Source organism: Catharus ustulatus, chromosome 1 (assembly GCF_009819885.2).
Source record: "Catharus ustulatus isolate bCatUst1 chromosome 1, bCatUst1.pri.v2, whole genome shotgun sequence".
NCBI classification, from domain to species: Eukaryota; Metazoa; Chordata; class Aves; order Passeriformes; family Turdidae; genus Catharus; species Catharus ustulatus.
Window position 1 is genome coordinate 88,040,008 of NC_046221.1, and position 21,181 is coordinate 88,061,188.

The 21,181-nt window shown below is 40.4% G+C and overlaps 1 protein-coding gene across 1 annotated transcript; it reads right to left on the bottom strand.

Annotated features, from left to right (window-relative positions):
* Window positions 1-7,585: 7,585 nt before the first annotated feature.
* Window positions 7,586-20,997, bottom strand: SRD5A1 (steroid 5 alpha-reductase 1). The gene is made up of 5 exons (XM_033080966.1): window positions 20,645-20,997; window positions 18,502-18,668; window positions 14,546-14,647; window positions 12,336-12,486; window positions 7,586-10,175 (listed from the first exon to the last, which is right to left on the bottom strand). Exons 1-5 carry the CDS (start codon window positions 20,968-20,970, stop codon window positions 10,109-10,111), a joined length of 813 nt encoding a protein of 270 aa, XP_032936857.1. The 5' UTR covers window positions 20,971-20,997; the 3' UTR covers window positions 7,586-10,108.
* Between the last annotated feature and the right edge of the window lie 184 nt (window positions 20,998-21,181).

The window sequence follows — 21,181 nt, forward strand, 5'->3', positions numbered from 1 at the left end:
GGCTCTTTTCATCACCAGGCTGTAGCTGTTTTCTCATTCAGGCTTGCCTGGTGACAACTGTGAAGTTTATCCCAGCTTGTTCCTCATGGAGTGGTGACAGGCATGGTCCATGAGACTTATTTTTGTTGGATGGAAATAGCCTGTTGATCATATACTCAGAAGGTGACAGTAATTAACACAATGTAAACACCAGTCTTTTTAGGATTATCTCAGAACCTGATGAAAGCATGTGGCTACCAGTGCAGGAAGTTAAGATTGGTACTGCCAACTTGTCTTCCATGGTGCGAGAAACAAAATGCATGGAATTAATCTCTTTTGCAATTACTGCATTTACTTTGCTCAGTTCACGTACTGTTAGTTAATTAGACTAGCCGTATAGACAACTCCACAGCAGTGATTCTGAGCATGAAGCCATGCTGCTGCCCTTTCCAATGAAGCACTCTAACAGCTAGAGGTTGAAAAGTGCTTCTCTGACAACTTTGTTGCCATTCTATTTTAAATGCTTCTGTTGATTCCTTCCCGTGTTGATGGTGTAGGTCATACTGTGCAGAGGTGATCCTTTCTGAGAGTGGTGTTCTCATGGGGTGCTGTATCAGGGACTCAGCCAATTCTTGCATGATACAGTCATCCTCCTTCAACTCCTTGTTTGTGTAGACTGATCAGTCCCTCTGCCCTCTAGTGGGGACCCTCTCTTGGTCCTGCTCTTCCATAACTTATCTTTTAGACCCATACAAAGTATCACCCACACTACCCAGTGAGATGCTTCAGGAGTTCCATCGCATAATCTGTGACTGACTCTTGGCTGTGAAGTGCAGACTCCTTCAGGATCTTCCCTTGAGCTGGATGTGTTATGGGTAGACAGGGGAACGTACAAGGATCTGTGCTGAAGATGTGGAAGCTCCCTTTTTCATCTTTTGCCCTGTATTTCTTCCTGCTGTTTTCTGCTTTCAGTATCCTTGTGACAAGTGAAATCCTTTCCCTACCCTGAATGTGTTATGTTTCTAGTTGAGGACAAGTAGTGTATGGTTATCTACTTGGCTTTGCAGTAAGATTCTATTGCCTGGTGCTGGCCTGGAAACCATCTGTTACTACTAGCAATGGCTCTGGCATAGGCTAGGAGACACGGTGGAAGTGGTTTGACCTTGATTATACCATTTATAGGATAGACAGCTCTACCTCAGCTTTCTGCAGAGCTGCAACGGACAACTTCTTGACATTTTTAATGCATGGCGAAATTCTCTGCTGGGCCTGATTCAAACTCTCTCATTTAGTTTGAACTCTCTCATTTGGGCCACATGGAAGCCAGCAAGAATTACAGACAAAATGTTTTGATCTCACAGAGATCACATCTGCAGTTACCCACAAGGAAGAAGAAATGGTGTGTGATGTCTCAGGGCAGATCTCATCTATCATCCAGGAAAGTTTCAAATTGGATCTGCTAGAACAAAATATTTACAGTATACATTAGGAAAGATAAAACCTTTTCTAGATCAAGTAGAGCTCTGGCTGAATGCCCAGCTTTGCTGCCAAACAGCTGGTCTTGCTGTTGGACAAAGAGTAGGAAAAGGCAGTATGTTTCTCTGGAAGAATCTGTACAGAGGCTAACAAAAGTAAGGGGCCTTGTTCCTGGAAAAAAAGATTACCTGTAGTCTTCATGAGTATCCATTCCAAATCCTTATTGGAGAGCCTTTCAGAAAACTTAAAATGAAAGCTTTAAAATGGGCTTTAAATTGAAAGCCCATTCAAAGGGTGTTGTTTAACGTGCCTTTGGAGACGTATGTTCCTAGGCTGAAAAATATGGTGTTATGGAAAGCAATCACTATAAACAATAGAGGTCTGTTTTGTATTTTGTATTTTCCCCTACATCTTATGCTACAGTAATCTACTTTAGAATATATTTAAGTTGCAAATAACTAATAAATGTAGAACCCTACTTTTCTGATCAGTACCAGCATTTCCCTTCTACTCCTCCTGCAAACTGTGCTTTGCAAAAATTTACCAGCACAAACAATTCTATGATAAAGAGTTTCCATATTATTAAAAGAAAAACCAAAAAACTCAAACCAAAACCCAAGCAAACAAACAAAAACCCAAAACACAAACAACCCACCCCAAAGTAAAACTTTGCTCTGGGTAAGAAATCTTTTCTCCACAGAAAACTCTCTAGGAGCCTCTCTTATTATCAGTTCATGAGAAAGCCCATAAATTCACTGTGTTTAAAACAATGTTGCATTAATAAATCATTGAATGGATTCTTTTTTCCCTGGGTGTTGTTTTTTGTTTGCTTGCTTTAACTAAAGGTGTTTAGTGAAAATCTGAGACAAGAACAGACTAAATATATCAGCTGCAGGCCTCTCAGAATTTGGCATTTCCAAGTGCTGTGGAGTTTGAGGACCCAGGACTTCTTGCTGGATGCCCTCCATGTCTGAGCACAGATAACGGTGAGTTCAAACTGTGTCTCCATGCATGTATGGGCTGATGCATCCAAGTGCCGGTGATTGGGGAGACAGATCCAGGGGCAGCTACGGGGCAGACTGGATGCCTGAGCCCAGGTGCTGGAGGCATCCACTTTGTACATTTGTATCGACATACTTCCCACAAATGGACAAAAAAATTTCCAACCCCAAACAAAAGTTGTAAGCCTCCAAAAAGCCAAATTTAAAAATTCTCTCTGTGGGTTTCCCTCTTTCCTGGCCTGCTTGGCTGAGTGCTGTGACACCAAATGAGGGTCTATGCACTAGGTGCAAGGAACTGGTCCAGCTATCAGTAACTAGAGGATGGTGCATCTTTCTGAGGGCTATTGTGTTGGGGGCTGGAGGGGAAAGAGGATCATGAGCAGGAAGGTTAGCACTCCTTGTTGTTCTTCATGTTGTGCAACACAGACACAGATGGCTGGTGCAGATGCAGACCTCTGCTGGTAATTTATTCATGCTTGTTTGGGGGTGCATTCTTGTCTGCTTCCAGGGTCCCTGAGCTAGAGGAGAGGACTGTCTTTGGATTTGCTGCTGTGAATAACAATTTCTGCTCTAGGCAGTGCTTAGAGGGGACTGGAAACTATGATGCAATAGGTACCCAGTAAGCCCACATCTGTGCAGTGCCACAATAAGACAATTGAGAACAGTGTTAGACTGGATTTTATATGTAAGAAAATGTTAGATAATCATTTCATGTTTCTAATTAGCCTAGTGTTAATGAAGACACAAAGTGGCAGAAGATGACACTATTACTTGATGAAAAATAAGGCATGGTTTGTCATCTGCAGTGTTAAGTTGCAATTTATTTTTTTTTTTGATCTGATAGAGAAACAAGAATATTCAAGAAGATCTCTGAGGTTTAGCCACAGTAGCAGATGGGGTTGCATCTGCAAAGGAGATTGTTTTGTCTGCTTTGAATTGAAATTAAAAGCTGTTACAGTGACAATTCATTTAGTATGAAGAATTAGGAAACAATGTACAATTACTTTGGGATTTTTTACTTTTAATACTAACCATTTAAAGAGTAGTAATTATAGCATATTATTCATTGAAGTCTGGAATGTTACATTGCATGGCAATTTCAGTTCAGGAAAACCACATAAAGCAACTGACAAAAGGCTTTTCCTACAAGTGCCATGTTAGTGTTTTATTTTGAACTTTCATAAATTCAATCATTTTATTGGGCTTGCATGGCAAGATTTTGGTAATAGGGTGGCAACAGGGGTGGATTTTGTGAGAAGCGGCCAGAAGCTTCTCCCAGGTCTGACAGAACCAGTGCCAGTCAGCGCCAATACAGACCTATCACTGGCCAAGGCTGAGCCCAGCAGTGATGGAGGTGGCATTGCTGGGGTAACAGCTAGAAAGGGGCAAAAGCCCCTGCAACTGCAAGTGGAGAGAGAAGAGAGAATATGTGAGAGGAGCAGCTATGCAGACACCAAGTTGCATGAGGAAGGAGGTGCGAGGAGGGGCTCTAGGTGCCAGAGCTGAGATTCCCTTGCAGTCTGTGATGAAGGCCATGGTGAGGCATCTATGCCCCTGCAACCCATGGAAGTTGTAATGGAGGAGAGATCCACCTGCAGCCTAAGGAGGATTCCACACTAGACTAGTGTTCTCTTTTTGCATATGAAAATAACTCATTTTCTCTTGGTCATTTAGCTTTCTATTCATAAGACTATACTGCTGTATGCTGCGTGCATAGCTACTCGTTTTCCAAGCTACTCTTCCTAGTATTACTTTATTCTATCATTAATTATCTTATACTGCACTGTTTCAGACTAAATATTATGCTTAAGCTAATACTCTTTATTTCTGAGGCCTAGTAAAATCTGCAAGGATTATTTGAAGTGTGAAAAGAACTATTTACATCTTTGGTTACTGATTTTAGTATGTCCCGATGACTCTCCTTTAACACTTGAACAGTTTCACAGGACTGTTTGGGATTTTCAAGTAAGTTCTCATGTTCTGATGCCATGACCATTTTTCAAAGAGACAGGCAGAGAATGAAAGAGGAAACATACTTGCAAAACATTGAAATCCTACAAATCTACACTATAGTACTGGGCTGCTTTGTTACAGGGCTTCCTTGCACATAAGCAGGACCCTGGCTCTGCACAGCATCTGTCTCTTGGTCTTCTGCACCAAAAACATGTGGAGTGGGAGCATAACTGGAAGCCTCTTGTACTGTTCACCAACACGCTGATATGGATTAAAAAGATTAAATTCCAACCCATGAAGCAGCCAGCAGGACACAAAAACAGCAGGTACCTGAAGTAGGTTTTGCTTGCTTTTATTGGACTGACCTTTAGTGCCACTCAATGTCTGAGCCCCCATTCACAGATCATACAGCTTTATCTTTTCTGGTAGAAGTTTTTAACTAAGTTTGCAGCAGTTTTCCCTTTCAATAGCCCAAGAGAAATGGAGTGCCCCCTGCCAGAGCAACTGGAACATGTGGCTTTGCTAGTGCTATCTCTTTGGATCCAGCCACCCATGTCCTCTGAGAAACAGGACAGGTATTTCCAAAATAAGAAGGAGCAGGGACAAACAACACCACTGAGACACTCCTGGTAGCACATTGGTAAGGCATCATCTTTAGGGAAGCATTACACCAAAGGTTGTAAATGTTAGGTTTTATTTCATCTCTGCGAGCAAGTAACCTATTGCCTTGCACTATCCACTTGTACACAACAGTTCATCATGTATTGACTTTGATTTTTAAATAGACATGGTAAATCAAGCAAGGGATGTAAAAAAACATGTTGTTTTAAGAAGTTCAAGAGTAATCTTCAGTTGTGCAATTCTTTCAGATGCAAACCTTGGTTAAGGCTTTGCCCTTCAGTTGTCCTGCAATAGAAATTTAATTGCTTGCTTACACATGTTTTTGTGTGGGCACATGAGCACACAGATGATGATAGATACGTTGCATCACTGCAAAAAGTGGTGCAATTTTACCCTGAGGTCTGTGTTCCTCATGAAAAGGATGTGTGTATAAAAGGCCGCCCTTACAACTGCAACTGTTATTGGTAAAACTGAGGAGCATAGAACAGACTGGGACAATCTCATACTAAAGTTATTAATATATTTCAATCACAAACAGGGTATAAAAATTCTGGTAGGCACTCTGGATTTCCTACCTGCTGGAAGAATTCAAATTTATACGAGTCATTTGTACCCTATCTTCACTCACCTAAAAGATAGTATAGTGCTGAAGCTCAATTAAAATAGTTGAAACAGCAGGTGCTACAGTTTTTTCAAGTGAAAAGTGACTTAGCAGCCGGAGAACCCAAAGGAGCAGCCTCTGCTTCTGTTAATCTTTGCTCTATCTGCAAGTGTAGAACATTGTAGCTATACACTTTGTTTTGCATAACTAAGAATGTATCGCTAGACAAATTTACCTTGTGACTCTTAATAACTGCTTTGAGTTCATCTCATCAAGTTCACACATGCATCTAGGTCATTCTAACAAAATCTTGTTTTGATACTCCCCAAGATCTCAGTTGGGATAATGAAATTGCTGATACAAAAGCCTTGGTCAATCCCCACAAGTTAGAATGGAGATTACTGACAGAAAAAAAATATTCAAGCAAGACACCACCAATCATGTTTTATTAGTAAGGGATTTGGGGGAAAGATGTATTAATCTGACTAGAAGTATCTCTATTAAAAATAGCTACAGATATTATACCAAATAATAAGTATGCCTGTTTTGTCCCTCTGGAATGGGCAGAACAAGTTTCATTTTCACATTACATATTCTCAAGAAAAATGCTTCAGTATTAGATATCTTCCAACAGAAAAATTTGTCAGGGCTGCTGAAAGGGAAGGGATCACAAGTGAAGTATGGCAAATAAGTGGGATATTGTTTAAACAAAAGGCAATTCTAGCATTTGACCAAATTGATCATATGCTTTCACCAACGTACCTGGGTATTGAAATGTAGGAATCATAGAGCCTTTTAGGTTAGAAAAGACCTCCCAGTTCAGTGAGTCCAACCTTTAACCCAGCACTACCAAATCCACCACTAAACCATTTCCCACCATGCCACAACTACATGTCTTTTAAATACCTCCAAGGATGGTGACTCCACCCAGGCAGCCTGTTCCAGGGCTTGACAACCCTTTCAGTGAAGAAATTTTTCATAATAGCCAATCTGAACCTCCCCTGGCCCAGCATAAGGCCATTTCCTCTCATTCTATCACTTTTTACCTGGTAGAAGAGATGAACTCCCACCTGGCTACGACCTCCTTTCAGGTAGTTGTAGAGAGTAGTAAGATGCCCTCTGGAATCTTTTCTTCTCTAGGCTAAACAGTCCCAGCTCTTTCAGCTGCTTCTCATAAGACCTGTGCTCTAGGAATTGCTTCAAATAAAATCTGTCCTTTACTTAGGGAAGGTTCTAGAAGTATAACGAGAATTTAAAATGTAATCATACAAAGAACAAAACCTTCTGGCTTGGGTTGTTTTTGTTTTTTTTTTTTTATTAATCCAATTAACTAGAATTTCTAACATCCTGACATTCACAGCCCACAGAACTTCGCTTTTCCTATTCTGTAATGAGAGAGAGAACAGGAATAAACTGTCAGACCATCACACTTCAGATCCCATCCCACTGTAGGCAAACCATAAATTAACATTATGTGAGCAAACCAACTGAACTTTTAGGCAAGATAAATATTTATCAGTATAGTAGCAGAGAAAAATCAAGGCATCTGTTCAAATTTTCTGGAAACTATGATAAAAGACTACTGACTAGAGAGCTACAGTCCTTGAATATAGAGATGTAATATACACTGATCTTTCTTTCACTGCTTAGTACTAAAAGAACATTTGCCTTTTCAAAAAAGGCAAAGAAGAAAAAAAGTCTTAGATTAGAATCTAAAGTGCTGCAGAAATACGATTTTTACTGGTAGGTTGTCTCATTAGTGATTTTTAAACAAATATCCCATAAGATATAAAATATTTTGGTGGGTTTACCCTGACCGAATGCCGGGTGTCCACCAAGACCACTCTGTCACACTTCTCCACAGCTGGACGGGGGAAGAATACAAAGCCTAAGCTTCATGAGTTAAGGACCACGAGAGATCACTCATCAAATATGACACCACAGACAAAACAGATTCAGACTGGGAATATTAACTGAATTTATTACTAACAAAATCAGAGCAGGATAATGAAAAGTAAAATACATCTTATAAACACATTCCCTCCAACCATTCTCTTCTTTCTAAGCACTACGTCTTCCTCCAGGGAGGTGCAGAGAGACGGAATAGAGGCTATGGTCAGTTCATCACCAGTGGCTTCTCCTGCTGTTCAAGGAGAGGAGTCCTTTCCCTGCTGCCACATGGGGTCCTTCCCACGGGAGACAGTTCTCCATGAACTGCTCCAATCTGAGTCCATCCCACAGGCAACGATTCTCCATTAACTGCTCCAATGTGGATTGTTCTTCCACAGGGCACAGCTGTTCAGGCAGAGCCTGCTCCTCTATGGGTCTACAGGGTCACAAATCCCACCATGAAACCTGCCCTAGAATGGGGTCCTCTCTCCAAACATCCCTGCCACCATCCTGCTCCAGGCCCAGGCTTCCCATGGATTCACAGCCTCATCTCAAGCAGGCACAGGCTTTGGCCTGAGGATCCTCCAAAGGCTGCAGGTGGATCCCTGTATCCCCATGATCCTCCATGGGCTGTAGTGGCACAGCTCCAGCAGGGGAAGCTCAGCTCCAACACCTGATGTTCCTCCTCCCACTTTGCAGCAATGTTGCTCTGCCCAAGGACATTTTTTTTTCCTTTTAAAAATATACTATTATTGCCCTTTGTGATAGGCTCAGCCTTGGTCAGGAGCAGGCTGGCCATGGCACAAGCTGGCATTGGCACTGGCATATATGAGGAAAGCTTCTAGCAGCTTCTTACAGAAGCTATCCCTGTAGCCCCTACCACCAAAATCTGGCCCCACAAACACAATAAAGATATTAATTCACAAAAAACTATGGAAGTGTTTAAACACCATGGGTACATAGCAGTTTTTGAATCCTGTATTTTTTTCCACTAAAAGATTTTGATAGGGGATGATTTAGACAAGATTTTAAAAAATGCTGCAGAGATGACAGGATTTAGAAATATCCTGATACTTAACACAAATTCTAAAATTAACTTCAGAATCTGCTTTATGTGATCCTATTGGACTTTTATTGTCCAATAACTCAATTTTAGCATTGAGGAGTAAATCAAACTCTTCACCACCCTCTTTCCAGCGAGCATCATGACTCTTCATCAAAACAAATCTTGCTGCAATAGCCTACTGGAAAACTCAGCATCTGGCAAAATTGTGTTACTAATTTGTTTTGAAGAACATAACCCAACACAAAAGTGCAAACAGAGCAGATGACACTTGGTAAAAGTTTGAATTCCATTTATTTTCAAATTATAGCAGCAGCAGAGTTTTGTGGAATGTTATTTTAATATTCATTTGGGTTTTTAAAAAATTTTTAAATTATTAGTATTTGGTTGTTCACATGGGGGTTTTGTTGGATTTTTGGGGTGGGTTTTTTTGGATTTTTTTTTTGTTTTAAGATTTCCTTTGAGTTATATTGGGGTTTTTTTTTGTGTCAGCAATTCTAAAAGATTCTTTATTATTACAATCATGCAGAAGACACAGATAACTTCAAAATCTGTATGCTTGGGATCCCATCATATTCTTGAAACCATTCTGGAGTCCTTTGTGAGTGAAAGGTTGGGGTATGAGAACTGATACAAGGCTCCAGAATTTTAGAATATAAAATCTACAACATTAGCAACAGAAGAAGGAAGACACTTGATTTTTAAAAACAGCATAGTAAGAAAATTTTCTTTTTAAATCTCAAGGTTTTTTTATAAATTAAGTTAGAAAACATGACACAATTGTTAACAATGCTAGATTGGCCTAAGTACCCTAAGCAGACTTCCAAAACCAGTTTAGAGTGAGAACACACATATTGCATATGAGATAGCTGTAAATGTTAAGAGGTAGATGACAATATTAATATTAGCAGTACAACTTTTATGTAAATATCATTAAATATTATCTATACAGTGTCCCTATATTTTTAAGGGTGCAAAGAGAAGGAAAAACTGCCTCTCATCTAAAAACAACTGTATTAATCCAATTCCTTGGTCTACATCACCAACTCTTCTGGAGATGCAGGTGGAGAGAATTGAAAGGATTAGCAAGGTAAGGAAAAAAAATAAAATCAACCTTATTTGTGTATGTAGGCAGAACATACCATCCAGATTGCAGTGAGGATGGCTGAGGTCACAGCACAATCCTCAGGACAGCTTGGCTAGATTGAGTGGAAACAGCAGAAGCCCTCATAGGCAGAAAAAGAAGCATCAGAAGTCGTGCACAGTACTTCCCACGATGCCAATTCAGACTCATTGCCTAATGCATTTATGAAGGTGCTTCACTGCTGGAAAAGCATTTCTGTTCCTATTCACCCTGTCCATCAGATTTCTGGGTTACCATTAAGAGGAAAAAGCAGTAAGAAATAGCAGCACTGATGGAAAGGCTTTGTCACAGTGATGTCCGAGTGTGTTGCTAACCTGCCAGCATCTGTAAAATGTTGGCTGTTACTAAAAGCATCCATCTCAAAGTGTTAAAAGCACAGCTCAGTACAAAAATGGGATGACAATTTTTCTGTCCTTTGGATAGTCTTCAAATTTCTCAAGGTACCATCTGAAAAACAAAGAAAAATCTGATGAATATTAAGTCTTCAAAACACTGTTGAGGAAATGAAATAATGGTATAATGTGTTTAACTTAATCCATACACATTTTTGTCTACCAAAAAAAAAAAAAAGCCTTTAGAACCTACACTGGATAGAAAAATGATGTTTACTGTGATCACCCTAATGACATCTAATCATCAAATATAACAAAACTAAGTTACAGCTACCAGCAATGGGAAAGCAAATCAACAGATGTGGTGAGATATGTCAGGGAAGGAATAACCCATTCTTTCAAAAATGTGTATTTAGTATTTACACATTTTAGAATTAAAGGGAGAGAAAATTAAATCAAAAGCATGTCATTGCATAATGACTTCCCATGGAGGCAAGGGACACTTCACACACTGGAATGAGAGTTCCATTCTGCATAGAAACATCTTTGGCTGCAATTAGAGTTTGGGTAATCAAACTAAGCATGACAAACATTGCACTCACCTTATTGCTAACACCTGTCAAAGATCATCACTATTTTCAAATCCAGACAATAAAAAAAAGTTAAAAAGGCAGATCACTATCAGACATAGTTTTGTTTTCACCTTCCATAACAACCACATTTACTCCCATTTTTTAATATTTATTCTTCTGCTTCTCTGAACTACAAGAACTAAGTTCACCTGGGCTCCTAGAAGGTGCAGATATTCATAATATCAACAGCTAACTGCAAGATCAAAGCTGGAATAAACAGAACAAAATATGCAATGCATGATAACCTGCATCCAGGGAATGGAACTATTACCCTATTTATCAATTTCAGTCATTTATTCTAAGTTTTTTAAATAAACAAACTACACTAACATGTTACTTCACTTACATGGATTTGCTATTTTTAGTTGCTTGGGTTTTTTTTCTGTACCCCTCTTCCACTTTCAAGCATTTTTCCTTTAGTATGAAAAACTTCCTTTAACAACATTTAGCTTTTCTCGATGTTCTGAAAGAGTGCCATCAAGGCTTAAGATTGCTGGAACCAACCATGGAATTTGAGCCTGAAGAATGTAATATACAAGGAGAGGCAGGAGAACCTGTCCTTGCTTCATCTGGCAAGGAGGAGACACTCAGAACTCAATTGGATGAGCCCTGGGCAACAGAGCAGAGCCTTGTGGTTTGCCCTGGCTGGAGCAGCCACACCAGTCAACTGGACAGCCTTCAAATGCTCCTCCCATCTCAAGACACTTCGCAACTCTGCTCAGTAATAGCAGCTGATAAAACAGGAAGAGATGGTCATAGGCAACAGGTTTGGAAAGTTCAGATTGGAGAGTGGAAGAAACTGGTTCACTGGGAGGGTTATACAGACCCAGAACATCCTATAAACAAGGAGCAGGAAATCCTCTATTTCTGGAGGTTTTAGGACTCTAGATATAGACATGGCTGCCCTCACAGATGGTCAGCATTTTTTTTTATTCAACCCGTTCCCTCCTTAAATTCGTGTTTATTTCCTCTTATGTCACTAATTTTCAACATGAGAACAAAAAGGAAGCTGAAAACAACCAAAACAAAATCAACATGTTCAAGTTCTTTGAAACATGCTATTCCTTAATGAGAATTCTTTCTGGAAACAAGTCTCTCCAAACTATAGTCCTTCTTGTTCACAGGAAAGTCACATTATAAATACAGTACATGAGCAGTCAGAATGTTTAGAACAGAGACTTCATTAAACATTATCTACCAGAACTGTTTTCATAACATCCATACAATTAATTATAGCCAATATGATACAGACATGGCTATAAAGTGTGTCTGTTAAAGATAGCTGGAGTGATTGCCAAAATTTTAATATTACAGAAACAAGTTTGAGAAGGGAAAGTACAGCATTTGATTAATTAGGACAATATTGCTAAACTTGTCTATCATCTTTACAGATCCAGGGCAAACTGTCCTCATCTAAACATTATTTGCATCACCTTGTTGTACTGTGTTTATGCTCTGTACTATTCTGCTGAAATCTTCCAGTACTTAATCTTCTCAGAGTATTCTCTATCATATTCTGCCCTCCAGCAGCAGTCTTTCACAAGACTTGCTCTGCAACATCCCTATAGGATGAGGCATAATCTGTGAAATGGAAATGCAGTGTGGCATAGAGACAACAGAAATGACAAGGCAGGAACACTTACTTGTGGTGTTGTCTTGCCCTTGAACCCAGGATGAAGAGACTACACAATGCAAACGCAAGGCTTTCAATGGTGCAGCAGGCAAGGGCAAACCCAAACCATTCCAGGATCTCTCCAAAAAAGTTGGCTCCACTGACATACTCGAACATTCCTCCTGAAAGTAGGACAGATTACTTCAAAATACCTTAATTGAGATGTCCAATGTTATCTTTTCTGTACACCAAATAGCAGCTATATCACCAATGTCTCTATTTAACCTTTAAAGGTAGTGGTGACAGCATTTTTCAGTTCAAGCTGTACTATGATTACTTCAGACCTCATTCTAAGACAGACATTTTGTGGCTCCACTTTTCCTCTTTAAATAAAGCAGACTCACTAGCATCAGAAGCAAGTGCATGCCTTTGCAAATAATTATTTAATGACATATTCTTTGATCATACACTAAACTTTTTTTAAAATATGTGGAAATGGAAGACATACTCCCATTGAGTCCCAGAAAATATTCATAGGGTTAGCTAGCCTACAATTTTTCATTTCTTTAAGTACTTTAGAAATTAATTATGAAGTAAAGTTCCAAATTTATTCTGTAGCTCACAAAGTTACTGCACTTTCATTCCCATTCCTTATGAGATCTGCTGTTTCAGCCCTTAAACTCAGTGAAAATTTGGTAGTCTATGTTAAATCTATTGTATAGACAATTGTGCATAAATAATCGGTACTCAGTGGCAGGGAATTTCATAAATTAAGAATTTCACCCTAATTCCAAAATAGGTCTACAAATTGATAACATCTCAGTATGTGCTTTACCAGTGGGATTAAACAAACAAGTATTTGCCAAATGTAATAAAGGACATGTTTTGACCTTGCTCTAATTGCACAACCTTTGTGACAAAAGAAAAGTTAAATTCTAGCACTTAAACTGGATGAGCAACATCAAAAAGACCAGCTCCTCCTGATCTTACAGAAAATAACATATTTCCTTCTTAACCTTTTTGTACACTGAACACAGTACAGTATGTTCATATTCATTTTTCATGTGAGCACTTCAATTTACATCTATTAAAATTATAATTATATTCACCTTCTTAGTGAAAAATAAGTCTACCTTATATATCTTAGCTCTTACAGTTTTATTAAAAAGAAATTAACAACCAAGAAAAAGCAATAACTAAGAGAAAAAATGTAGTGAGACAGCAGAATTCAGAGGTAGTATTATATTTCTGCTCTCAGTGAGTGCAATGTACCTGGAAGAGTGCCTGTTTCCAAAAGTGTCAATAAACCTTAACCCTTCAATATAGGCTCCATAACAAAGCCTTTCATTTTCCCATGAAGGCCATGAACTCATTTGGATTTCTGTCCTCTTTGCCCTGGGTCTCCCTTTCCAAAAGTGTTGCTCTTCTCCAGTTACTTTAGGTACCTCTTTCTTCATATATGGGTCACAGGCTGAGTACTTTCTTCATTCCCTTCCTGCCCCCACACCGAGTTGATAATTTAGGTCTTTCTTCTCCACCCACCTGCTGATTCTCTGAAAAGTTGGGCAATGATGCTACATTTTTACCACTTTTTAAAAATATAGTTAGTGTTGGTCAAGAAACCCAAAGATTTGTGCAAGCCAAGTGATATCATGAAACAGATTCCTTACAATACGTGGCTTAAAAAAATGTTTCTCAAACTATAAAATCACTTCCTGTGGTAGAAAACAAAATGCTATTTGCAGTTGCTTTTCATATAATAAACTACTATCTCCTCTAAAATACACCAATAGAAGGTAACTTTCACCCAGAATCATCTTAGGTTGAAAGGGATCTCTTGAGATAATCTACCACCACTGTTGAAGCAGGATCATCCTGCTTCAGAATAGATTGCCCAGGACTATGCCCAGTCTGGTTTGAGTCTCCCTACAATCAATGAGCAACCTGTTTCACACCTGTGTGTTTGACCACTCTCAGAAGAGAAAAAAAAAAAGCTAGAATTTTTTTTTTCAGATATAATTTTATGTGCTTGAATTTTGTGTCCACTGCCTCTGGTCCTGTCACTGGGCACCACTAAGAAGAGTCTAGTTCTCTCTTCTTCATTCTCTCCCATCATGTAGCTTTGGTTAGATCTCCCTGAGCCTTCTCTTCTCCAGTCTGAACAGTCCAAGCTCTCTCCACCTCTTCTTATATGAGAGGTACTTCTTTTTGTTGTATTAATTTCTGCACCATTTTACTTACCTCTTGGTATCTTGTAACCAGTTTCCCCTGGTTTTCTCAGATTTCTGAGAATATGATCAGAATGAATGTTGATGGCCATGCCGATCAACCATCCTAAAAAACCTGAAGATAAATATTGAAAATACCATATTTAGTGCACTGTGTTCAGAAAACCACTACAGTCAGATATCACATTAGGCATATTGTCTCAAAGCAGTAATGATGTAAGCAGCATAAACAGTTCTGGTAACATCCTGCACAGTCCCAGTCCCACACTGTGCTCTTCAGTCAGTGGAGCACACAGTATCAACAGCTCCCTAGATGGGAAACAGCACTGTAAAAATGAAATTTACTCTTATGTTCCTAGACTTATATAAAAGTATGTGTGTGCATATACGCAGATGTAATGTGTATGTTTCCCTACACCTCCACATAGAAAAACAAGTATGCTCAAACTTTACATACTGAAAGAAACAGCCATTTTTACTCTTCCCAAAGGGACACATCTTAGGTTCCATTCTTCTTTTACTATTTTACTGACAGCATATCAGAATTTCTTCAACAGATTTCTGTGCAATAAAAGGAGTGCAACAGTGAGGAAAATAACATACCATTTACTCGTGCCATTCAACAAAATGGTATAGCCATTTATTAGAGCCCTCATAGAAATTCAGATTGTTACATTCTGCATCCTTATGTTGCCATGAAGGTGGGATAAATCAAAAGGAGTTTAGGATTGAAATTCATTATTTATCCCTTGGCAGCATGTTACCTATGTTATCTTCCCTTGAAGGCAGCATTCCCTCCTAATAAGGAACAGATAAGGTCTATGTTTTGAGGTTAACCAGTGCCTCATCTCAGATTCTGTGATTAGATTTCCGAACAAGATACAATCATCTGGAACATCCAGACCTATTGATATTAGGAGAGATACTGGTAACCCACATGCCCTGTCTACAAGATTATATCCAGATATGGGCAATGCTCTTCAGGTCTGATGTGTGAAGAGGGCAGAGGTGACACGTGTGCTTAATTGCCTGATTGCCAGATAAAAAGCTTCATGCAACCGTTGAGGTGCTGATGTTCTGTAACCTGCACCTTGTGAGTTACAGGTGCTGTTCTGCTTTACAGAGCTGCTACTAAAAGTGTTTCGATGCGCAAAAGAATTAGCCATCAATATTTGAAGGAAGTAGTTGAATAGGGTCTTAAAGGAGTAAGAAAAGACATGGCATGCTGTAAAGAGTTTGAAGAAGCTAAAGCAAACAAAGGAAGGAAGGAGTTATCAACTAAAAGTGCAGATAGACTAGGAAAGGACACAAGGGTGAAGAACACAGGTGTTGGTGTCCTGTTTGTAGCTGGTGATACCCTGAAGTGGTGACTGCTTTCTTGGTAAATTCACAGTCTCTTTATTGGCATATAGGTGTAAGGCTCATGCTGGAAGTTTATGATGTTGCTCTTGGTTTGCAAACTCATGGTCCTGCATTTGAAGAACATTGCCATTTCCTCTGAAAACAGACAGGTTCACTGCTCTGAACTAAACCAACACACAGTCCAGAGTAAACATGAGGAAATCACATCAAAACCATATTCCTGCTCCAAATCAATTGCTGGTGTAAATATAATTTACTGTGCTCCCCAAGACAGATAAACTATGCAACAAGACTCCACAGTCAGAGAACACATCAGTTCTTTGAAACTTCTCACCACAATAATTAATCAGCCTGACTTCCCCAAATTTCTATTATCACTGGAAGTTTATCTGATTTCAGCTTCCAAACATTGAACCTTGGTTGGCTGCTACCTGTAGACACTCTTATTTGTCTTTCTCATGTGACTTCATACAGCTTAAGAAATACCGTATTAACTACCAGGACATATGCTATCATTATTTTCTAATATCCTAGTAATTTTTTTTTAGTTATTCTAAACAGAAGCTTAAAGACACTGTCAGATATTTCTGAAGTACTATTATATAATAGTCCAGTTGTTCAGGGAGTACTCAGTGTACAATACTTCATTTTGGTATTTACTTTGGCCAAAGCCATAAGCATAAACTTCTGATATTTGGAGGTGCCCAGTTGGGATGAATACCAAACAGCAATTATAAATCACTAGGATTATGTTCATATGCACTACAAAACAAAACAATTCCAAAAAGTATTCTAATTACAGGAATTTAAATAAAATAAAAAGTCTTCAGTTTAGCTGTTTAACGGGCACGCCAAATTTTATCTCAAGATTTGTTGGAATTACAGTCTCAAAAAATCAGAAATGGTCACACTATTAAAGTGGTTGATACATATACCGGGAATCTTCAATTTCTTAGTTTTCAGGACAACTTTTCAAAGCACTATATTGATTAACAATAGTCACTAGAGCAACACTTCACTTATGTTTAGTGGTACTAGAAATACATATAAGCATATATTTCAAACTGGTATTTTGGGGGGTAAAAAGCAAACAAAACCACAAATACAAAGTAAACTAATTCATACACAGAAGTATTCATAACTGAAGGCAGATGAACCTAACTATTGCCATTTATACATTTGCATCTTTCAGAAATCCTTGAAACCTCAAAAAAAGAAAAAAAAAAGCACCCAAAAGAATCCAAGGAAACTTGAGCAACAAGTCTTATTAACTTGATTTTTTTTAAAGACACTTAAGTAAGGAGGAACTGTCTTATGGCTCCTTAATCATGATTCATTCACAGCACTGTATTGAGACATCTTTCAACTAAGGTACTGAAAACAAAGCCTGCCTAGCTTCAGTCTTCAACAGTTTTGATCAATATATCTTTTAATATTTTTTTTTGCTGGATTCTGATTTAAGAAGAGTGGAAATTTGAAATGATCAAGAAAATTTCAAATATATTCTAGTGCCCTCTGAAGTCATTCCCTTGTACCTCAATTTCTCTGTTTTTAGTGCACAAACAGAACTGCCTCCTAATCTTGGCAAGAGAATCTATTTAGATTGAAGTTGCTTCACCCTTATACTCATGACAGCATTTAGCACAGTTGTCCTCTATTGTCATCCACAATAACAATGGAATAAAGAAAAAAAAAAAAGGTGGGTTTTTTTTTTGTTGTTAAAGGCTTGAGAAATATAGGGGATACACTAACTTGCTCTGGCTACAGAATAACAAAAAAGAAGGGTACTGACTCAGCTCAAGAATCTACACAGTCCAGTACTCTGCCTTTGACTGATGAGGCAAAATATTCTGGTTTATCTTCAGATGGAAATGACCTTTCTGTAAAGACTTCTTTAGGAAATTATTCTATCATTTTGACAATAGGCAAAAGTAGATGCCTAGGAAACAAAAGAGTAGAGCAAATAAAATGCTTTTCTCGCTAAATACCTTAGTCTTTTAATCATATCCATGGCTTCAAGTATAAATGAAACCTCACTTCCCAATTGGGAAGTGATCAACCCCTCCACCCCTTCCTTGTGAGGCCAGTTTTGTCATTTGACAAAGCCACCCCCCAATTACAAGGGCAGCTGGATTGGTGCCTGTGTGTGCATCCAGTGCAGATATCCCAACAACAAGGACTTGGGTTATTTGCCATGGTATGTCGGTAGTCAGTAGCTATCCTTGCTAGATGTTTTACTCCATGGATCTGTTTACTTTAGTTTAACCTACATGCTACACAGAAAATCTTTGCTTTTTCTAAAACTGCATGCTGCTGGTTCCATGTAGGGCTTCAAGTTTCTAAGAGAAAAAAGAAATACATGACCTGGATTTACTCAGCTGTTAAAGAGTAAAGATGGCAATCAGATCATCTAGCACTGCAGAAAGAAGTGTCAGTTCACAGATCTAAAGTAAAACAGGTTAAAAGGCCTCCAGCTACACCAATGAGAAAATTACGAGAAGACTTATAAATGGCATTGAAGACACTATAAAATCACAATAAAAAATTAGGAGCTCTGAAGACAGAGGAAAATTACACCTGATGTTCTCATAAGATGATTTAACTCACCTATAATGAAGCATGAATCACCCAGCCAGCCTGGAGGGTAAGCTGCATAGGTGGTCAAGCTCCGGCCCTGCAAGTATCCATTGAAAACACAGAACAGAAGCGCTAACACAAAAGTGAAAAATGGTGTTGGTTTTCCTGCACGGATCAGAAGAGGAAAGATGAGTGCCCTATAGCAAACAAAGAAAATAAAATTTATTGTATTAACCACAAAAAATATATAGTTTTGAAGCCCAAACACTGTCCACACTACCGTACTTCTCAAATTCTCAGCACTAGCCCTTGGTGCCTGTTTGAAAGGATAGCTGCACTAGTTTTAACATCTAAAACCCTTTTTTTTTTTTTTTTTGCTAATTGGAATTAAAAGATCAGTCCTCTTTCCCATATGGTAGAAATTCTGAACTTTGTATCTAAAGCAATTACTATGGTGAGAGGAATAAAGACAACTGATATTTAGCATAGTACATTTTTTAAATCCTCAGTTGTACCAGCCTTCTGAGATGAGCTAAGTCTCAAGATCCCTCCACCAGATTCCCCCGGCACTTCCAGGGGGAAAGTCAATCCCCCCCGAAATTAACTTTATTGACCTCAGTTTCCTCCCTACCCTGCAAGGCAAAACAATAATTGCTTCACCTCGACAATTTTGGTCTACTTTATGACACCTCTAAGGACATGACAAACCCACAATTGCCATCCCATTTGGGAAAGGAATCTTGATTGCTTTTCCTGGGGGATTATGCAAGTAAACAAACTAGCTCCAAACAAGAAGAGCAGGTGAATATTCTTGTGCTCTTTCTTGTGGAACTAGCCAACTCCCAATTGCCTATTGATTTAATTATGATCTATAATGATACAGAAGCAGGATCACTGATGCCTGAGCATTCTTCACGTGTTTTCCATCTACCCAAGAATGACTGCTTCAAAAGAACCTTTCCAAAGGTTATTTTCAACAATCCTAACAGCTTTCAAGAAAGAGCAATAAATTCATTACAGGATTATTTAAAGCATGTCATGCTACAGCAAACAGAACTAGATAACAGAAGTCTCTTCCAGTCTATGTTCACCTACAGAAGAGGCCCTTAGGTTCGGCAATAGAAACAAGCAACTGGAAAAAAACAAACTGCAGCATAGCTCAGCTTTTTGTACAAACCATTGCCTCGCTTTCCTTGCTATTCCCAGACATCAAGGATGAGTGAAGATCCCATGTAAAAACTAATACCTTTACGCTTAAGAATAGAAAAAGGGGGAACAAAGACACAATTCCAGGTTTTCAAAGGAAGCGTCCAGGTCAGCTATGTCATACACCTCCCCACCACAAGGTTGCAGAATATACTTGGTCAAAAGCAAGAGCTTTTCTCAATAAGCACCAGAAAATAACATACCAGCCACACAAGTGGCTTAAAATAAACCTAACAAATCGATACCTCCTGTCCTGGTGGAGTATGATCAGTAACTATTGTCCATAACTTGAAGACTGCTCCTGGGTATCAGCTAAGCAGTGTTCTCCATGCATTTTTATAAAATGCCTGAACACTGTTGACTATCTGGCAACATAGGGCACTCAGCCTCAGTTTAGGCAGTATTTTAATGAATCATTGAATATGCTGAGCAGGAGGAAACACACTAGGCTCATCCAGTCAAACTCCTGCAATGAACGCTATGTTGAAAGACAATGTCGAACAATGTAATTGGAAAATAGCTATTGTTTCACAGTACCAAGATCGCATCAGTACACGGCGTTGAACTTCCCTCGTAACACTGTGACCTTAAGACAGCCTGGTGAAGCCATCGCTGAACCGGGAGGCACCACGAGGCACAGGGCTGCGCTCCGTTCGCACGCCGGAGCATCGCGGCACGCAGCGCGGCGCGCACAGGGCAGCCAGCGCCGCAGCGCCACGGCCAGCTACCGTAACAACACAGGACACAGCCTAATGCAGCGAAGTACAGGACACGGCAGCGACTGTCGCACTAAGTAACAAACGCTAACTAACAGGACCTCAACCCCCTCGGTCGGCAAGCAGCAGCCGGGTATCTCTGTGCAGACCGCTCCCTTCTCCTGCCCGCAGCACGGCAGCGAGCGCCCGCCGACCGCCCCAGCCCCAGCCCCGCCGGTGCCCGCGGGCAGCGCCGCCCGCCGAGCCCGCACCTGTGCGCGTAGTGCAGGACGAAGCAGCCCAGCAGGACGCGGTTGGGCCGGGCGGCCGCCACCACCCCGCCACAGGCGGCGAGCCCGAGCGGGACGAGGAGGGAGGGCAGCTCCTGCAGCGCCCAGGCGGGGCGGGCGGGCAGAAGCCAGCCGAAGCGCCGCGAGGAGTACCGGCCGTAGGGCATGGGGATGAAGCAGAGCAGCAAGGCGGAGGTGGCGCCCAGCGCCATCAGCCCGTACGAGAAGAGCTCCAGCAGCCGCCGCTCCTCGGGGCCCTCGGCCCGGCGCAACAGTGCGCACACGCCACCATCGCCGGCGAACCCCATCGCTCTCCGCCGCCTCGGTTCATCTGGCACCGCCAGTGGCCGCCGGGGGCGTGCCCGCCGCCGCCCCGCCCCTACCCCGCCCCTGCCCGCCCGTTGTGGGCCGGGCCGGGCCGGGCCGGGCCGGGCGCTCGGGAAGTTCCGCCGGGAAGCAGCGCCGGGAGAGGGCGGGTCTGCGCGTGCGCGCCGGGAGCACGCGGCAGCCGCGCGGTCG

Coding starts and splice junctions, on each gene's coding strand:
- SRD5A1 (XM_033080966.1), bottom strand. CDS start 20,970: ATGGGGTTCGCCGGCGATGGTGGCGTGTGCGCACTGTTGCGCCGGGCC. Junction 18,669..20,644: donor GTCCTGCACTACGCGCACAG/GTGCGGGCTCGG, acceptor TGTTTGCTATAG/GGCACTCATCTTTCCTCTTC. Junction 12,487..14,545: donor TGGTTACAAGATACCAAGAG/GTAAGTAAAATG, acceptor TCCTACTTTCAG/GAGGAATGTTCGAGTATGTC.